The sequence below is a fragment of the Zingiber officinale genome, chromosome 5A (genome assembly GCF_018446385.1).
Source record: "Zingiber officinale cultivar Zhangliang chromosome 5A, Zo_v1.1, whole genome shotgun sequence".
Lineage (NCBI taxonomy): Eukaryota > Viridiplantae > Streptophyta > Magnoliopsida > Zingiberales > Zingiberaceae > Zingiber > Zingiber officinale.
The window spans coordinates 117,838,062-117,854,086 of NC_055994.1; the positions used below are offsets into that span (position 1 = coordinate 117,838,062).

The 16,025-nt window shown below is 36.0% G+C and overlaps 1 protein-coding gene across 4 annotated transcripts in view; it reads right to left on the reverse strand.

Moving 5' to 3' along the window:
* Nucleotides 1-16,025, reverse strand: part of LOC121981474 (syntaxin-binding protein 5-like) — a 65,054-nt gene that overhangs the window by 40,906 nt on the left and 8,123 nt on the right. For all 4 annotated transcript variants that reach the window (XM_042534009.1, XM_042534008.1, XM_042534010.1 and 1 more), the window contains exon 4: nt 8,821-8,874. In XM_042534009.1, the coding sequence (XP_042389943.1) occupies nt 8,821-8,874 (54 nt within the window). The remainder of the gene's footprint in view (nt 1-8,820; nt 8,875-16,025) is intronic.

Consider the following 16,025-nt stretch of genomic DNA (forward strand, 5'->3'; position numbering starts at 1 on the left):
TTTAGGATCATTTTTGTAAAATGATGGAGGGATTAAGAGAGATGTCTTATATAGAATACAAGCAGGATGGTTGAAATTGAGGTGAGCGTTGGGTGTTTTATGTGACCAAAAAGTACCTATAAAACTTAAAGGAAAATTCTACAAAACCACAGTTAAACCTGATATGTTATATGGAGCTGAATGTTGGGTTACGACTCGAGTACATGAGTAGAAGATGAGAGTTGTAGAGATGAGGATGTTATGGCGGATGTGTAGACATAAGAGAATGGATAGAATAAGAAATGAGAGCATTAGAGAGAAAGTCGGAGTTACATCTATTGAGGGAAAACTCTGAGAGACACTTTTAAGATGGTACAGGCATGTACTTACACAACCAATAAACGCTCCAGTTAAGCGATGTGAAACTATGAAAAACATACATATCAAATGAGGAAGGGGAAGACCCCAAAGGCCTTAGTTAGCAACAATAAAACAAGATAAAAAATTTTTAAGTATAGATAATGATGTAGTGGGAGATAGAGCTCAATGGCATAAAAGGATCAATATAGCCGACCCCACCTAGTGGGATAAGGCTTGGTTGTTATTGTTTTGATTTAATTTTATATCTTTCATGTAACTATAATTAATTTTGTCATTGGTTTAATTTCTTCATTCAACTATAATTATTAGAGTCGACAAAATAGAGATATCTTATTTTTAAAAACTTAGAACCTAAAATATTATATTTTAATAGTAAATTTATATAATTTTATATGTACAAAATTTCTTAAAAAAATATAAAATTTGATTTAGACTTAACTCAATCAAATTTGAAAATTTTAAATTTAAGTCTTTTTATATAATTAAATTTTAATTTGAAAAATTTTAATCCTTTCAATTGAATTGAATAACACTTTTTCTTAAGAGATTAATCAGATATAATAAATGTACACAAATTGCAACATGCACGGTTTTCAAAAATATTTCAATGAAATATTAAAAATAGTGAAAATGAATAAATAATTATTTTCTTAACTTAATTATATAAATTTATTTAACCAAAGAGTTGTAACTATTCCTTGACACCTGAACCAAAACTTAGAGAGGACACAAAGGAGGAGCTTGACACATTCTCTTGATGTCGGTTGACTTCACAAAAATTAAAACATTAAAAAAAACTTTGTTAATATTAGATACCAAATGTTATGATATATAAATTTTTATAATTTAGATATATTTTAAAAGTTTTACATAACTAATTAAGTTAAATAAAATTAATATTTTAAATTTTATGATCATCGGATGTTGATATAAAGTTAGGTGGATATCATCGAGAAATTAAGCGGGTTCAAATCGGACTCAAGATTTATTTTAGCTAGTTTAAAAATTAAACCAGATTTAGAAATAGGATATTTTAGTACATTCATATCTAATTAGGATAAGGTTTTTTAAAAAAAGAAAATATATTTAATTAATTTATCTCTCTCCTTATCCCTCTTTTTTCCCACAACTCACTCCCACTTTTTTCCCATGACCTGCTTGTCACTGGCTTGCCATCCTCTGTTGTGCTAGTTGTCGATTGTATCAATTGTGTTATTGCGCATTCTTTCCGTAGATTTCTCATCTTTATTCTCTCTATACTATTTTCTTCACTATGACGTCCTTCTATTTCACCGAGCCGGTTGGTAAGAAAGCATCTAGAAGCAAAAGTATCCATGAAGGTCGGTTCGTCCTATTTAAATTTCCACGACCAAGAGATATTGGATTTTCTTTCAGATAGGGCTTGAAAGAAGGTTGGAATGCCAACAAACATATGTTTATTCTCTAATTTACCCACCCTGATCCGTTTTAAGAACATTGTTATTTAACCGTGATATTCCCTCCCTCTTTGTTCCATCGCTAGTTGGTGTGGTGTCAATGCACCTAAGTGTTGGTCGGCATGTGGAAAGATAAATTCCGCCTATGTTGACTAGCACGTCTACAAACAACACCAAACCAAGTTTGCCTCCATCGCATCTCCACTTATGCATCTTCATAGTATCTTCACCCATGTGTCTCTACCTATGCCTCCACCACGTCTCCACTCGCATACCTGAAATGCAATTCCACCATAAAGCCACATGAAAATTGAATTTGATGTGATCCATCCCACATGTGAGCTTCCCTAAATCCTGCTAAGGTCCTCCTCTTGCATAAGTAACTCTCCTAACTTCCTTGTTTGGTGTAATATCGACACTAATTACAACAATCTTCAATTCTATTCAACACTAAACATCGCACAAACGTTGCAGAGACACTACAGCATATATCCATTATCTCTAATTCTACCAAGATGTAACAACCTCCCTTTCTCTTTCTCAAGTGGAGTAGTTGCCCTCATTCGAGTTAGAGTAACAATCCGTTCTTACCACCACAAGCCAGAGGATCACAATACAACAACCTACTTAAAAATGATCCAATTTCTAATGTCATCAATAGGGATATAAACGCGCCAAGCCAAGCTTAAATGTGTTCAAGTTTATTTATTTTCTTATGGAGCTTGTTCAAACTTGTTTATTAAAAATCTTATCGATCTCAAGCCGACTTTTGAGCTTTTTATGAAGCTCAACTAGCAGCATTGTTGTTTTTACTATTTAGGTAAAACATTTTATTAATAATTTAAGATTTTAAAATTTTAAAAAATTACTATATTTTATGTATTTAACTTCGCCAATGATGAACCAGTCATGGCTCGTCCCAATCCCAGATAAAGAAGAATGGTTGCGTTAGGTTGTCAGTCAGCGTTAAAACTATGACAAATGTTCAATGAATGGACCCATTAAATTATTGTGCTAATGCTAGGTTGTTCCCCGGAAGGAACGTGTAACAGGCAAGGACCGCTACATCTTCAAAACTCGAGTGTAGTGTTAAATATGTAAGAGTTCGCGTTACAGGGTCCAATTATAACGTATCGGCAAGAACTGCTACATCTGAACTTGGGTGCAGTGTTAAATAGACGAATTCTCACACCTTAGGTTGGATAAGAACAAATATGATAGGAAAACTAATAGTCTAAAATTTGGAACATGGAATATAGGAACCCTCACTCGTAAATCAATGGAGGTAGTAGATACGATGATTAAGAGAAAAATTAGTATTTTGTATGTACAAGAGATAAAATGGGTAGGCAAGAAGACCAAGATGATAGAAAACTCCAGTTTTAAGTTATGATACATAGAAAAGAATAAAGTAACAAATGGAGTGAGTATTGTTGTAGATAGTTCGTTAAAGGATAAAATTGTAGGAGTAGCTAGAAAAGATGATAGAATTATAGTCCTTAAGACAATAGTGGCAACAGAAACTATGAACATAATTAACGTATATGCACTACAAGTAAGATTAGATGAAGCTATCAAATCAAGATTTTGGGACGACTTAAATTAAATATTACAAAATATTTTGCCAAATGAAATGATTTTACTAGGAGGTGATCTAAATTGGCACGTCGGAGTGAAAAATGAAGACTATGAGAGGGTACATGAAAGTTATGGGTTTAGAAGGAAAAACTATATTAGATTTTGCGATAACATATACATTTTTTAAAAAAGAGAAGGACACTTAGTCACATTCAAAAGTGAGAATAATAAATCGCAAATTAACTTTCTTATGATTAGGAAGAAGGATAGAAAGATTTGTAAAGATTGCAAGGTCATCCTGGAGAAAGCTTAACTACACAATATAGATTAGAAGAGTTGAATATACGCCTCAAGCATAGTATCAATAGAAAGAAAATATATACAACTCCTACAATTAAATGGTGGAAGTTAAAAGATGAAAAGTAAAGTATATTTAAGGAGAAGGTAGGAGTACAAGTATTAGGTGAAATATATGGTGACTCTAATACGACATGCGATAAGATGGTATCAAAGTTCAAAATAGTAGCTAAGAGTGTACTCGATAAGTCAAAGGGATATGCACCACTAAGGAATCTTGGTGGTGGAATGAGAAAGTACAAGAGAAAGCGGAGAAAAAATGAATATTTTATAAGGAATTATATATTTGTAAGAACGAGGAAAACTTAAAAAAAAATATACAATAGCTAAGAAATAGACTAAGAAGCTTGCTTAGAAATAGCCAAGAAATCAAAAGAGAATTATTAAGACAACCACTTTACAGCCTAGAACAAGCTTTCCAATTTGCCTTAGATGTGGAGGAGTATTTGAGTTATTCATTTGGTAAGAAGCTTGCAATTTCAGGGATGAATAAAAGAATTCATGAAACTAACCGGCAAGAGGTGGATTCATCAAATCATTAATATGCAAAGTGACTCTAAACCACCTTTGAAACCAATCGAGTTAAAGAACAAGGGCAACATATGTTTCAAGTGTCAGCAACCAAGCCATATGGCTTATTATTGTCCTAAAAAGAATTTGCACATCGGGATATAGCATGAAGATGATGTTGAAAATCAAAGAGGAGAAGGAGATGAAAATTCTTTTGATTATGGAGTTTATATTGAAGATGATTTGGAAGAAGATAAAGACACTTCTTTGGTAACTATTTTTAAGCGTATTCTTAATACTACAAAAGTCAAAGGTGAAGATTGGTGACAGACATCTATTTTTCATATTAGTTCATTGTGGGAATCAAGCACATAAGCTTTTCGTTGATAGAGGAAGTTGTACGAATGTTGTCTCAGCAGCTATGGTAGAGTGCCTCAAGCTTCCACGCAGCCACATCCCCAACCATACAAGGTAGGATGGATAGATAACACATCTATTCCGATAACACAATGTTGTCTTATTTCTCTTTCTTGTGAAAATTATAGTGACTCTATTTGGTGCGCCATTATTTCTATGAAAGTAACTCATATACTTCTTGGGATACCTTGCCTATATGATCAAGATGTGCATCATTTCATGTTCAACAACAAGAAAGTATTTTTGAAACCAACTGAAAAGAAGAAATAATCGCAAGAGAGGGCAAAGGTTGTGCTACTAATAGTGGGAATTATCTTCACATTCTCACCAAGAAACATTTTCAACAGGAGAGCAAAGAAAGTTCTACTAATATATGCCCTTATAATTAAAAGAAATTAAAAGTATCTGCCGCCACCGAAGCTTCCTCATTTGCTCCTGAAATCACTATGTTATTAAATGACTTTTCTAATGTGGCAAGAGTTACCTAGTGAGCTTCCACCAATGCGTAAAATACAGGCAAGTGGATGAATTGTTGTCCAAGGGTTTCGTTCAGGAAAGTCTAAGCCCATGTTCTATTGTTAACACCAAGAAAAAGATGGTAGATAGCGCATGTGTATTGATAGTCGTGCAATCAATAAGATCACTATCAAATATCAATTCCCAATTTCTCATCTTGATGATATGCTAAAGATGTTGGCTTGTTCTTACATCTTTTCAAAAATTTATTAGAAAAGTGGGTATCATCAAATACGCATAGGGCCAGAGATGAATGGAAGACAACCTTCACGACCAAAGATGGCCTTTATGAATGACTTGTCATGCCTTCTAGTCTTTCAAACACTCCTAGCATATTTATGCGCTGTATAAATCACATACTACAACCATTTAACGGAAAGTTTTTTATTGTTTATTTCGATGATATCTTAATTGTTAGCAAGAGTAAAGAAAATCATCTTATCCATTTGCAACAAGTCATGAGAATTCTTCGCATAGAAAAGCTCTATATAAATTTAAAGAAATGCTCCTTTATTACTTCCTCTGTGGTATTCTTGGGCTTTGTGGTGTCATCTAGAGGATTAGAGGCTGATGTTGATAAGGTAAAAGCCATCCAAGAGTGGTCATTGCCTAGGACACTACAAGAAATCAAAAGTTTTCATGAACTAGCAACATTTTATAGGTGTTTCATCAAAAATGTCTACACTATTATGGCCCCTATAATTGATGAAGAAAAACTCATTTGTTTGATCAATATAGCTTCACAAGCTTTTCAAGAAGTAAGAAAAAGATTGATGGAAGCACTTATTCTTCGACTACTAGATTTTTCAAAGGTCTTTGAAGTGACATATGATGCATCTAATGTTTGAATTGGAGGCGTATTAAATCAAGAAGGGCATCCTATTGCATATTTTACTTAGAAGTTGAATGAGGCAAAATGACAGTATTCCACTTATGATAAAGAATTTTATGCAGTAGTTCAAGCTTTGCGTTATTGGCGACACTTCCTCCTTCCACAAGAGTTTGCTCTATATTTTGATCACCAAGCTCTTCAATATTCAATTCTCAGTAAAAACTGCATCATCAACATAGGAAATGGATCTCTTTCTTACAAGAACATACCTTTGTGAGCAAACATAAATCTGGCGTTGAAAACAAAGCATGCACTTAGTAGAGTGATATATATTATTTCTTCTATGGCTTTACAAGTGGTGGGATTTCAACTACTTAAGAGACTACCCTTTGTGCAAAGATTTTAGAAATATATTTGCTGCTTCAATTGTGGAACAGCAATTAGATTTCTCACATTTTTCGCTGCATAATGATTATTCTTTAAGGGAACTCGACTTTGTTTGTCTAGCACTTCTCTTCATGAACAAGTGATATGGGAGTTACATGCTAAAAGGGCAGCATGTCATTTTGGAAGGGAAAAAATAATTGCAATTGTTGAAGACCGTTTTTATTGGCCTAGCCTTAAGAAGGATGTGGCGGAGATTGTCTCTCAACGTCGCACGTGCCAATTATCAAAAGGAAGAAAGAAAAATACTGGTTTATCTATGCCTCTACCTGTGACACAAACCATGGCAAGATCTAAGCATGGATTTTGTGTTTGGCTAGCCTAAAACCATTAGAAGACAAGGATTCCATATTTGTGGTGGTGGATCGGTTTTCAAAAATGGCTCACTTCATTCCATGCTCAAAGATATCAGCTGATGTTCACATTGCTAAACTTTTCTTTAAAGAAGTTGTTTGTCTTCATGAGTTACCATTAACAATTGTTTCCAACCAAGATGTGAAGTTCACAAGCTACTTCTGGTGAACCTTATGGAAATTGATGAATACAACGTTGAAGTTTTCTTCTTTTCACCCCTCAAACATATGGTTAGTCAATAGAAGTTTAGGTCATTTACTCTGTTGCCTGGTTGGAGATCATGTTACCACATGGATTTAAATTCTTCCTATAGTTGAGTTTGCATATGAATAGATGTACACAGACCATTTGAAATTGTTAGAGGCGTGTTTTCTAAAAAGCCAATTGATTTGGTTCCTTTACCATTGGAGACAAGACTAAGTGTTGAAGCTGACACTTTTAGCAAACACATAAGATATACATGATGATGTCAAGCGGAAAATTGCTCTAAGCAATGAAAGATATAAAACACATGCTGATTTGAAACAAAAGTTCACTGAATTTAAGAAAGGTGATATGGTTATGGTTTATATAAAGCGAGAATGATATCCAAGAGAGGTTTATAAGAAACTTCATTCAAAGATTGTTGGACCCTATTAAGTTTTAAAGAAAATCAACTCTAATGCTTGTGTCCTTGATCTACCTGTATTAGCAATATCTTCAACATTGAGGATCTCACTTTATATTGTGGACATGAACATGTCATGACAAGTAATGCACATAATGCTCGTTTGTCATCAATTCAAACATTGAAAGACCACCTTGAAGATGTAATTGATCATCAAATTGTGTTTGAAAAGGGAAGCGGTTATCAAAAGTATCTTATCAAATGGAAGGCATGACCCCTATCTGAATGCACATGGATTATTGATGATTATAAAGATTCCACGCTTTTAACTTGCAGGGACAAGTTTTTCTCACCCGAGAAGAGTTGATGGAGAAGTAGCAATCTCCATTAAAAGTCTATAAACACAGAAATAGAGATTCTAAAGCTCAACTGTTAATTTGGCATATCTTGGAAGATGATAGACCTACTTGGGAATTGATATAAAGTTAATGAATTCCAAAAGATTGAAGTCAAAAGTCAAAACCCAGCATTAAATATCTAACAAATATGCTTTAACTTCACATGCTTGGAAAATTGTAGATCTTTACAAGGTTTTTATGTTTCCTATGTATCTTTTTGAGTCCTTTATGTTTTTTATGAGTCCATCTATTAACATTTATGTTTAGTATGTGTGGTTATGAGTCCTTTGTGAGTCCTATTATAAATATGTGTGCTGCTCTAATGCTGGGATATGATATAGATATCACAGTTTTGAGAGTTCTCTTAGGTTGTGTGATATCATCTCCCAATGGTGTGATGCCTAGGAACTCTTAGGTGTGACACCTAAATTTCTACATTCCTTTACCACTTTATTCCAAATTTCTACTCCCCAAACCTCCCAACACACAATCTCCTCTTGTGCTACATCACTACGAGTCTTCATGTCTTCTCTTTTGATCTTCTCTTGGCTTATTCTGTTCCTCCTTATCCTTAACTACCAATGTTCATGTCAGCAATTGCCCCACCGGAAGCACCTCAAGACCCTAGTGAGACTGTAAAGTTGATAGGACAAAATTCCAGCAATTAAGGATACACAGCAACTAAACACAAAACAATGCACTGAAAGTGGAGAAAAAAGTAAGGAAATAAGGTTCTAATGTACTTTCTCCTCTTTGGAATTTACTTGCAGGAAGCACCTTGGGCAAACAAGTAATGATCCATGACCTTTTCACCCATTTCACAAAATTATCTTACTTAAAGCTTGAAAACCCAATTCTAAATCAAAAAAACATTGTAAAATATCAGAAGGTACAAATCACCTATAAAATAGCATGTCAGACTAATCCACGATAGAAATGAGCTGCAAAGGAAATAAAGCAATAATACACTAGAATACTATGTGTAATTTGTACAATACTAGATTTCAGTACCTGAATTTCATTCTCAGTTGTAACACCAACAACAAACCCTTGATTATGTAGAAACTGAAATATAAATTATGCTTTGTGAGATTACACAGAAAAATCCTGAAAGAAATTACACAAGAACAAGCAAAAGGTAAAACAAAGGTAGCCTAGAACAAGGCAGTTCTAACTTTGTAGTTTCATCTCTACAAGCATAAATCAGCATGTCCCAAACACAATTCTGAAATGGAATAGGACCAAAAAATCTTCACATAGACAAATCATAAGAAGGAGAAGGAAAATAAATGCATCTCTCTTGTCCTTATAGAAAATATTGTATAATGATGGTTCCATCTTGACCATTAAAAACCTAGGGGCAAAATACAGTTTACCCTTTCAGGTAGCTAAATCTCATTTTACCTTACAACAACAACAACCAAGTTGTATCCCACTAGGTGGGGTCGATTATATGGATCCTTCTACGCCATTGGACTCTATCACCTACTATATCATCATCTATATTTAAATAAATTTTATCTTGTTTTACTATTACTAATCAAGTCTTTTTTAATCTTTCTTCCTCGTTTGATGTGCATATTTGTCTTAGTTTCACATCGCCTAATTGGAGTATTTATTGGTCACCTAAGTACATATTTGTACCATCTTTGAAATATTTTGTATCTTTGCTCATTCTACCTCAATAATGATCATCTTCATTATCCACCTGAGGGATCCTACCTTTATTCATTTAATAGATTACATAAATAATTTCAAATATTCACCACAAGCATGATCCCTCTACCCAATCACCAGCTTCTACATGTTGCTCACTCACGTTGCAAGGCACCCACACACCTCTTCCACGCACAGGGCCAATGTTCATGCAACTCGAAGTAACTCCAATAATGGCCAACATTGTTGTGCAACTCCAAGTGACAACCAAAGTGATTGTCTCTCGCATTGTCACCATTCTCAGTCATGCATGTTGGTGCATTCATACTCCCAAGCATGTAGCATACAGTTTAGATATTTTTGGTAAAAGTTTAAGTTAGGAAATACTGTAATCACACTTGTGTGTCAAATGTGTAGTGCAAGATGTCCAAGTGCGTTGAAGTCAAACATACATTTGGTAAAATGAAAAGTCCAACATTAGTAGAAATCCAAGTGGATAGAGGATGATTGAACATTTGGCAAAGAAAATATTGTAGGTTCTCGCAAATATAGAAGTCCAACGGTATTGGCAAACATAGTGTCAGTCGGTCGAGGTTGATTAGATGTTTAACAAATGAGGAAGACCTGAAGGGGAGGTCTCTTGGCAAACAAGAAGTTCCAAAAGGTCAAGGACAACTGAATACCTAGCATGAAAGAAGTACAAGAGGCAATCTCTCGGCATGTGAGCTACGAGAAAGCAAATTGTATTCTGGATGTGGGTAGTTCTCATTATTAAACGAAGACTTAATTAAGAAACAAAAGTTTCAGTGTCCAATCAGCTGATTTATCAAATTAACTAAGACTTGCAACAAAATGGTTGATGATCCAAGTTAAGCTAGTCAACTGATAATTTAAATTCGAATTATTGTAATAGTTAAATCGGATTATGGTTTAAAGAAGTTGATATTTATAACTTAGAATCAACTAATGATGGTAGAACAATCACCAGAAGATTCAATCAAGGATAGACTTGAATTTAAATCAATCGACTAATTAGAGCAAAACAGTCGACAACTGAACTGGTTGTGATCCAAGGAAATTAGTCACAAGTTGATCTAGATCTGTTGGACTGACAGCACAGAATAATTGACTAATGAAACAAACTGCAGAAAAATTGGTTGAAATCAAAGTGAATCCGATGTGACAAATGGACTATGTCGAAGTAGATATCTAATTTAGTTGACTAAGTTGAAACAATCAATCGATGACAAAGAATGATTTTTGTTTTAAGTTGAGTTGACTGAAGGATAGTTCAATCAATAATGTAAATTCAAATTATTATAATTGTTACAGCATATGATTTGAAGAAGTCAACATTTATCACCTACATTCAGTTGATGATGGCAGATCAGTTGACTGTGGAACAGTCACTAAAAGATTTAATCAAACATAGATTTAGAATTGAATCAGATGGCACGTTCAATAGACAAACATATTGTGATCCAAGGCAATCGATCACTAGTTAATTTGGATCAATTAGCTAATAGCAGAGAACAAATGATTGATGACATAGTCCGCAAAAGAATGGATCAAGGTCCAAGTGAACCCAGTGTGATCTAGTGGACTGTGTTGAAGTTTGATTTAATGTAGTCGATTGAAAGGCAGTTGAGTCGATTAAGTTGATACATTGTGATAGAGAATGAATTGATTAAAGTAACAATCGACTGACCATCTATAGTAAGATGCTATGATTCTTAGTTCTTCACACACACAAGTATCTTGGTTGTATCTTGCTTGTGTTGGATTTCTTGTGGTTGAAATACTCCTACCCTCATAGCTCCATCACCTCCAGGAGATTCAAGTCAAGCAATCCTGCTTCCTTTGCATGCCCTGTATATCTTTCCTCTACCTGATCCAACACAAGATTGAGATCCAAATTTTTCCATGATGATTCTCCATGCCAACAGCAACCACAAACTTCAAATCTGGCAAGCACAAGCAATTACCTTCCTCTGTAATAGGTTATCTCTCGCTCAAAAAAGTATCATGAGATTTGACATGTCTCTCTGACAGTTTCTCCTACATCTTCCACATCCAATGGCACCTCCAAATCTAGATAAAGGCACCTTCTACCTTTAAATAATGTTTCATGCATCTACACAGCCTGCAGTTTTCCCATCTTCCATCTTTAAGTCTCTCCATCAGCATATTTTTCTTTCTCCATCTCTTTTGACAGCTTGCTTTCATTTATTTGACCATAATTTATATGTAGCATCCAAAATCCGGTTTATTTGAAACCAATAGTTATTTTACTCTAGAAATCAAATTTTGGTAAAATAGAGGACCTCTTTGTAAAGTACACCTAAATTTTGAATTTTTTTATTATTGGAAATTGGGCCAAAAACTAAGTTTAATATAGATTAGTGGGCCAAATTAATCCCTACACATAAAATACCCAAATCCGAAGTCTTAGAAAAGGGGAGAGGAGACAAACCTAGGATGGGGGAGAGTGGGCGGCGGCCAAGACTTGGCTGTGTGAATCAGGAAAAAAAAAAAGAGGAAGAGAATCGTTGATCAGGAGGAGGAAAGGGAAGGGAAGTCGTTCCCCGATCGAGCGCTACGGCCTTCGTGCCGGTATTTGGTTTTGAGCGTTGTTAACACAAGGGCACATCCTAAACTCTTCTTTTCCCCATTCAATTTATAGTATTTGTGTTTACTGAAATCTTTCATGAAAATAAGTAGAAGTGTCTTGTTAGATGACAATGTGGTTTCTTGAAGTTCCTGAAGTTTTTCTTTTAGATCTTGTTGTTCTTGTCGAGTATTGTTGTTGGAAAACTGCAGCGGATGTTGCTGTGTTTTGGGATTCTTTAGGATGAAGTTCAGGAGGTTTAAAGGGGGTTGGGATGCGAGACTTAATTCTGGCAGGGAGGGAGTTGAGTCGTAAGGCAGAGTTTGTTTCGAGAAGAGAGGGGCATTGTCTCTAAGGTTTGTCTTTGCAGGTTGGGGTTTGTGTGGGGTTGTGGTCTGATCATGTCTTGGGCGGGTCAGGGGCGGGAGTTAGAGTCGTGTGGGTCAAGTTGAGAGGTTAGGACAGCGGGTTTGTGGGATTTAAGAATTATGAAAACGAGTCGATACAACGGGAGGTAGTGAGGAAAATCCCTCAAAAACGAGGCGACGAACTCAAAAGAGGGAAAGGGATCCGTCGAAAACGAGAGGTGAACTTACAAGAGGGAAGGGATCCGTCAAAAATAGAGGCAGTGAACTCACGGGAGGAAAGGAATCCATCGAAAACGGGGACAGTAAACTCACTATAAGTTGGCATGAGGGATTTGGCGATAATGAGGTCAATGAACTCTACCAACCCAATAATATGATTTGTAGATGAATCCATCAGAGAGAGGATGTCACTTTCGATGAAGGTACTACACCACTATGCTTATGCTAAGTGAGGAGAGGTCTATGATAGGCATCAAGTTATTTTAAAGGTTTTGATTAAGGTGATTACCATTGAATTTAAGTTAAATGAACTTGAAGAAAAAGGAATTATTATTATGGTATTATGCATGTGAATGGGAGTTTATGTACTTGTAATACTAGTTTGGGATGTGCCGAGTCATTAGACTCACTGGAATGGTTGCAAGTGAGGAGAATACTGAGGCAGGAGGCTCTGACACTTGAGTGGATCCGGACCTTGGCAGTGCACTCCCGAAGACCCTTCTGTTTCCGTATACAACCAAAGCTAATAAAATTTGAGGGGAGGGTTTTTAATAAAGATTGTTTGAGGGTTTAAATTCTAGAATTTTGAACGTTGATTTAGCATGTTTAATTTATTTTTGGTGTAGTTCGTAACTTGAGTAGCGTTTAAAGGTTTCAGTGGCGTAGTTCATTCAATATTTTAATAATTAGTTTTCCAAGTTCAATGAACAGAAATTTTTGGTGAGCAGTACTTCATGAACAGTGACTTTCGAAAAGAAAAAAATTAGTATCATTAGTTAAAGACTGATCTGGTAAGGGATGTGTCTACTGCCGATGTGAGAAGCCCAAGAAGTTAAGCCTCAAAGTCTGTAAGTTTAAAGTTCAGATAAAATTTATTAAGAATTTATTGATATGCTTTTTGTCATATATATATATATATGCTGGGGACCAAATGTTGTGGGACTGTGCGGACTCAGAGCGCTTGGATTCACTCAAGGCCTCAAGTGGAGAAGTTAATGTTTTTTGGTTTTTTAAAATTTTTTTGAGTATATTGTATGTATTTAGCATTTAAGATTTTAAAATTTAGGAGTTGGGTTATAATGAGTTTGAGCGAATAAGATTTTTCCTCTAGGGTTTAAGCTTCCCTTTTGGGTTATGGTGTTCAAAATTACAAATTTTAGATACTCACGGGATATATTGGGGATCGATTGCTTCAGACACCTCCTCCACCCCCACCCCCACCCCCGAACGCTAGTATTCGTATGCTAGAAGGTATGGTGCCATTGTTGGAACAGCACGCTGAAGCTCGTAGGGTTTGACCAGAAGCGATTTATAAGCACTTCAGGAGGATGGACCCCAAAGATTTCTCTGGCACTACATATCCATTTATGGCTGAGGAATGGATCAGATCCTTGGAGGTAATATTCAAGTTTATGAACATAGCAGATGCAGACAGGGTGCATTGCACCACCTATTTATTGAAGGATGATACCTCTTTGTGGTAGGAAGGGACAGAGAAGTCAGTTAACTTGAACACCTTGACTTGGGAGGGGTTCAAAAGAGATGTTAGCGATTATATCTGAGCATTTGAAAGGGGGATGTAGAGTGACAGTCCCTTCAGGGGAAGAGATGTTATCTACCAGTTGAGTTAGAAACGTAGAGCTTGGGTTGCAAGAGAACACTATTCAGGCATATCTTATTGTGTTGCCAATGCCCGAGTTCGATATTCTATTGGGCATGGATTGGTTGACATTAAATGGAGCTTTGATTGTTTTCTGACAAAGATCAGTGTTGGTCAGACCGATCAGCGTGAAGTCATTTATTTTTGAGGCAGTGAAGAACAGGCAAGTGTTGTATGTCATTTCTTGTGTTCGTGCAAGGAAACTTTTGCATAGAGGCTACCAAAGATTTCTAGCCGGCAACATTTCAGTTCCCGACACAGTCAGTCAGTTAGCCTATAGAGGATGCTGATGATGTTGTTGGTATCTCAAAGCGGTGGAATTTTCAATTGAATTATTATCGGGTACAGTACCAATTTCGAAGGCATTGTATCGTCTAGCACCTCCCGAAATGAAAGAATTGAAGGACCAAATTCAAGAGTTGCTAGATAAGAGATTTATTTGTCCTAGTTACTCTCCATGGGGCGCGCTAGTGCTATTCGTGAAGGACGAAAGTCTGCGGCTCTATATTGATTATCGAGAGTTGAATTCGGTGACCGTGAAGAATAAGTACTCGTTGTCGAGGATCAAGGATATCTTCAATCAGTTGCAGGGAGCTTCAATATTTTTGAAGATAGATCTTCATTCGAGGTACCATTAAAGGTGAGGGAAGCAAATATTCACAAGACAGACTTCAGAACTCGTTATGGGCATTATGAGTTTTTGGTAGTGTCATTCGGGTTGACGAATGCCCAGTGACCTACATGGATCTCATGAATCACGTATTTCAACCGTACTTGGATCGATTCATCATCGTATTCATAGATAATATCCTGATCTACTCCAAGAGCAGAGATGAGCACAGACAACACTTGCGGACCGCATTGCAGGTACTGTAGGATCGAAAACTATATGCTAAGTACAATAAGTGTGAATTCTGGATGGAGAAGGTAGCATTCTTAGGCCACATTATTTTGAGTGAAGGAGTAGCAGTTGACCCATCTAAGGTGGAGGTCGTGAAAGAGTGGTCAATACCGAGAAGTGCAACCAAAATACGCAGTTTCTTAAGCTTGGCGGGCTATTATCAAAAATTTATCAAGGGCTTTTCGTCCATTGCAGTGCCCTTGATAGCCTTGACGAAAAAGAATGTCAAGTTTGTATGGAGAGCTGATTGTCAAGAGAGCTTTGAGGAGCTGAAGCAAGCACTTACTACCACACCAATTCTAGCGATGTCATCTGGGCAAGGGGACTATATGTTTATACACTGATGCTTCTAAACTCAGATTGGGTGCAGTTTTGATGCAGCACGATCGGGTTATCACTTATGCGTCTAGATAGTTGAAGGTTCATGAGAAGAATTATCCAACGCACGATTTGGAAGTAGCGGCAGTTGTTTTTGCCTTGAAGATTTGGAGATATTACTTCTACGGTGAGAAGTGCAAAGTCTTTACCGACCACAAGAGTTTCAAGTACTTCTTCATCCAGAAGGAACTGAACATGAGATAAAGACGTTGGTTAGAGTTTGTGAAGGACTACGACTGTGAAATTAGCTACCACCTAATGTCGTCGCAGATGCCTTGAGCAAGAAGACAATAGTCATAGCTCATCTGTCGATGCAAAAACCTCTTCAAATAGAGATTCATAGGTTCGATCTTGAGATTTATGCAAAGGGCAACGCTCCTAGATTATCCACTCTGACGATACAGTCTACCTTAAGAGACTGCATTC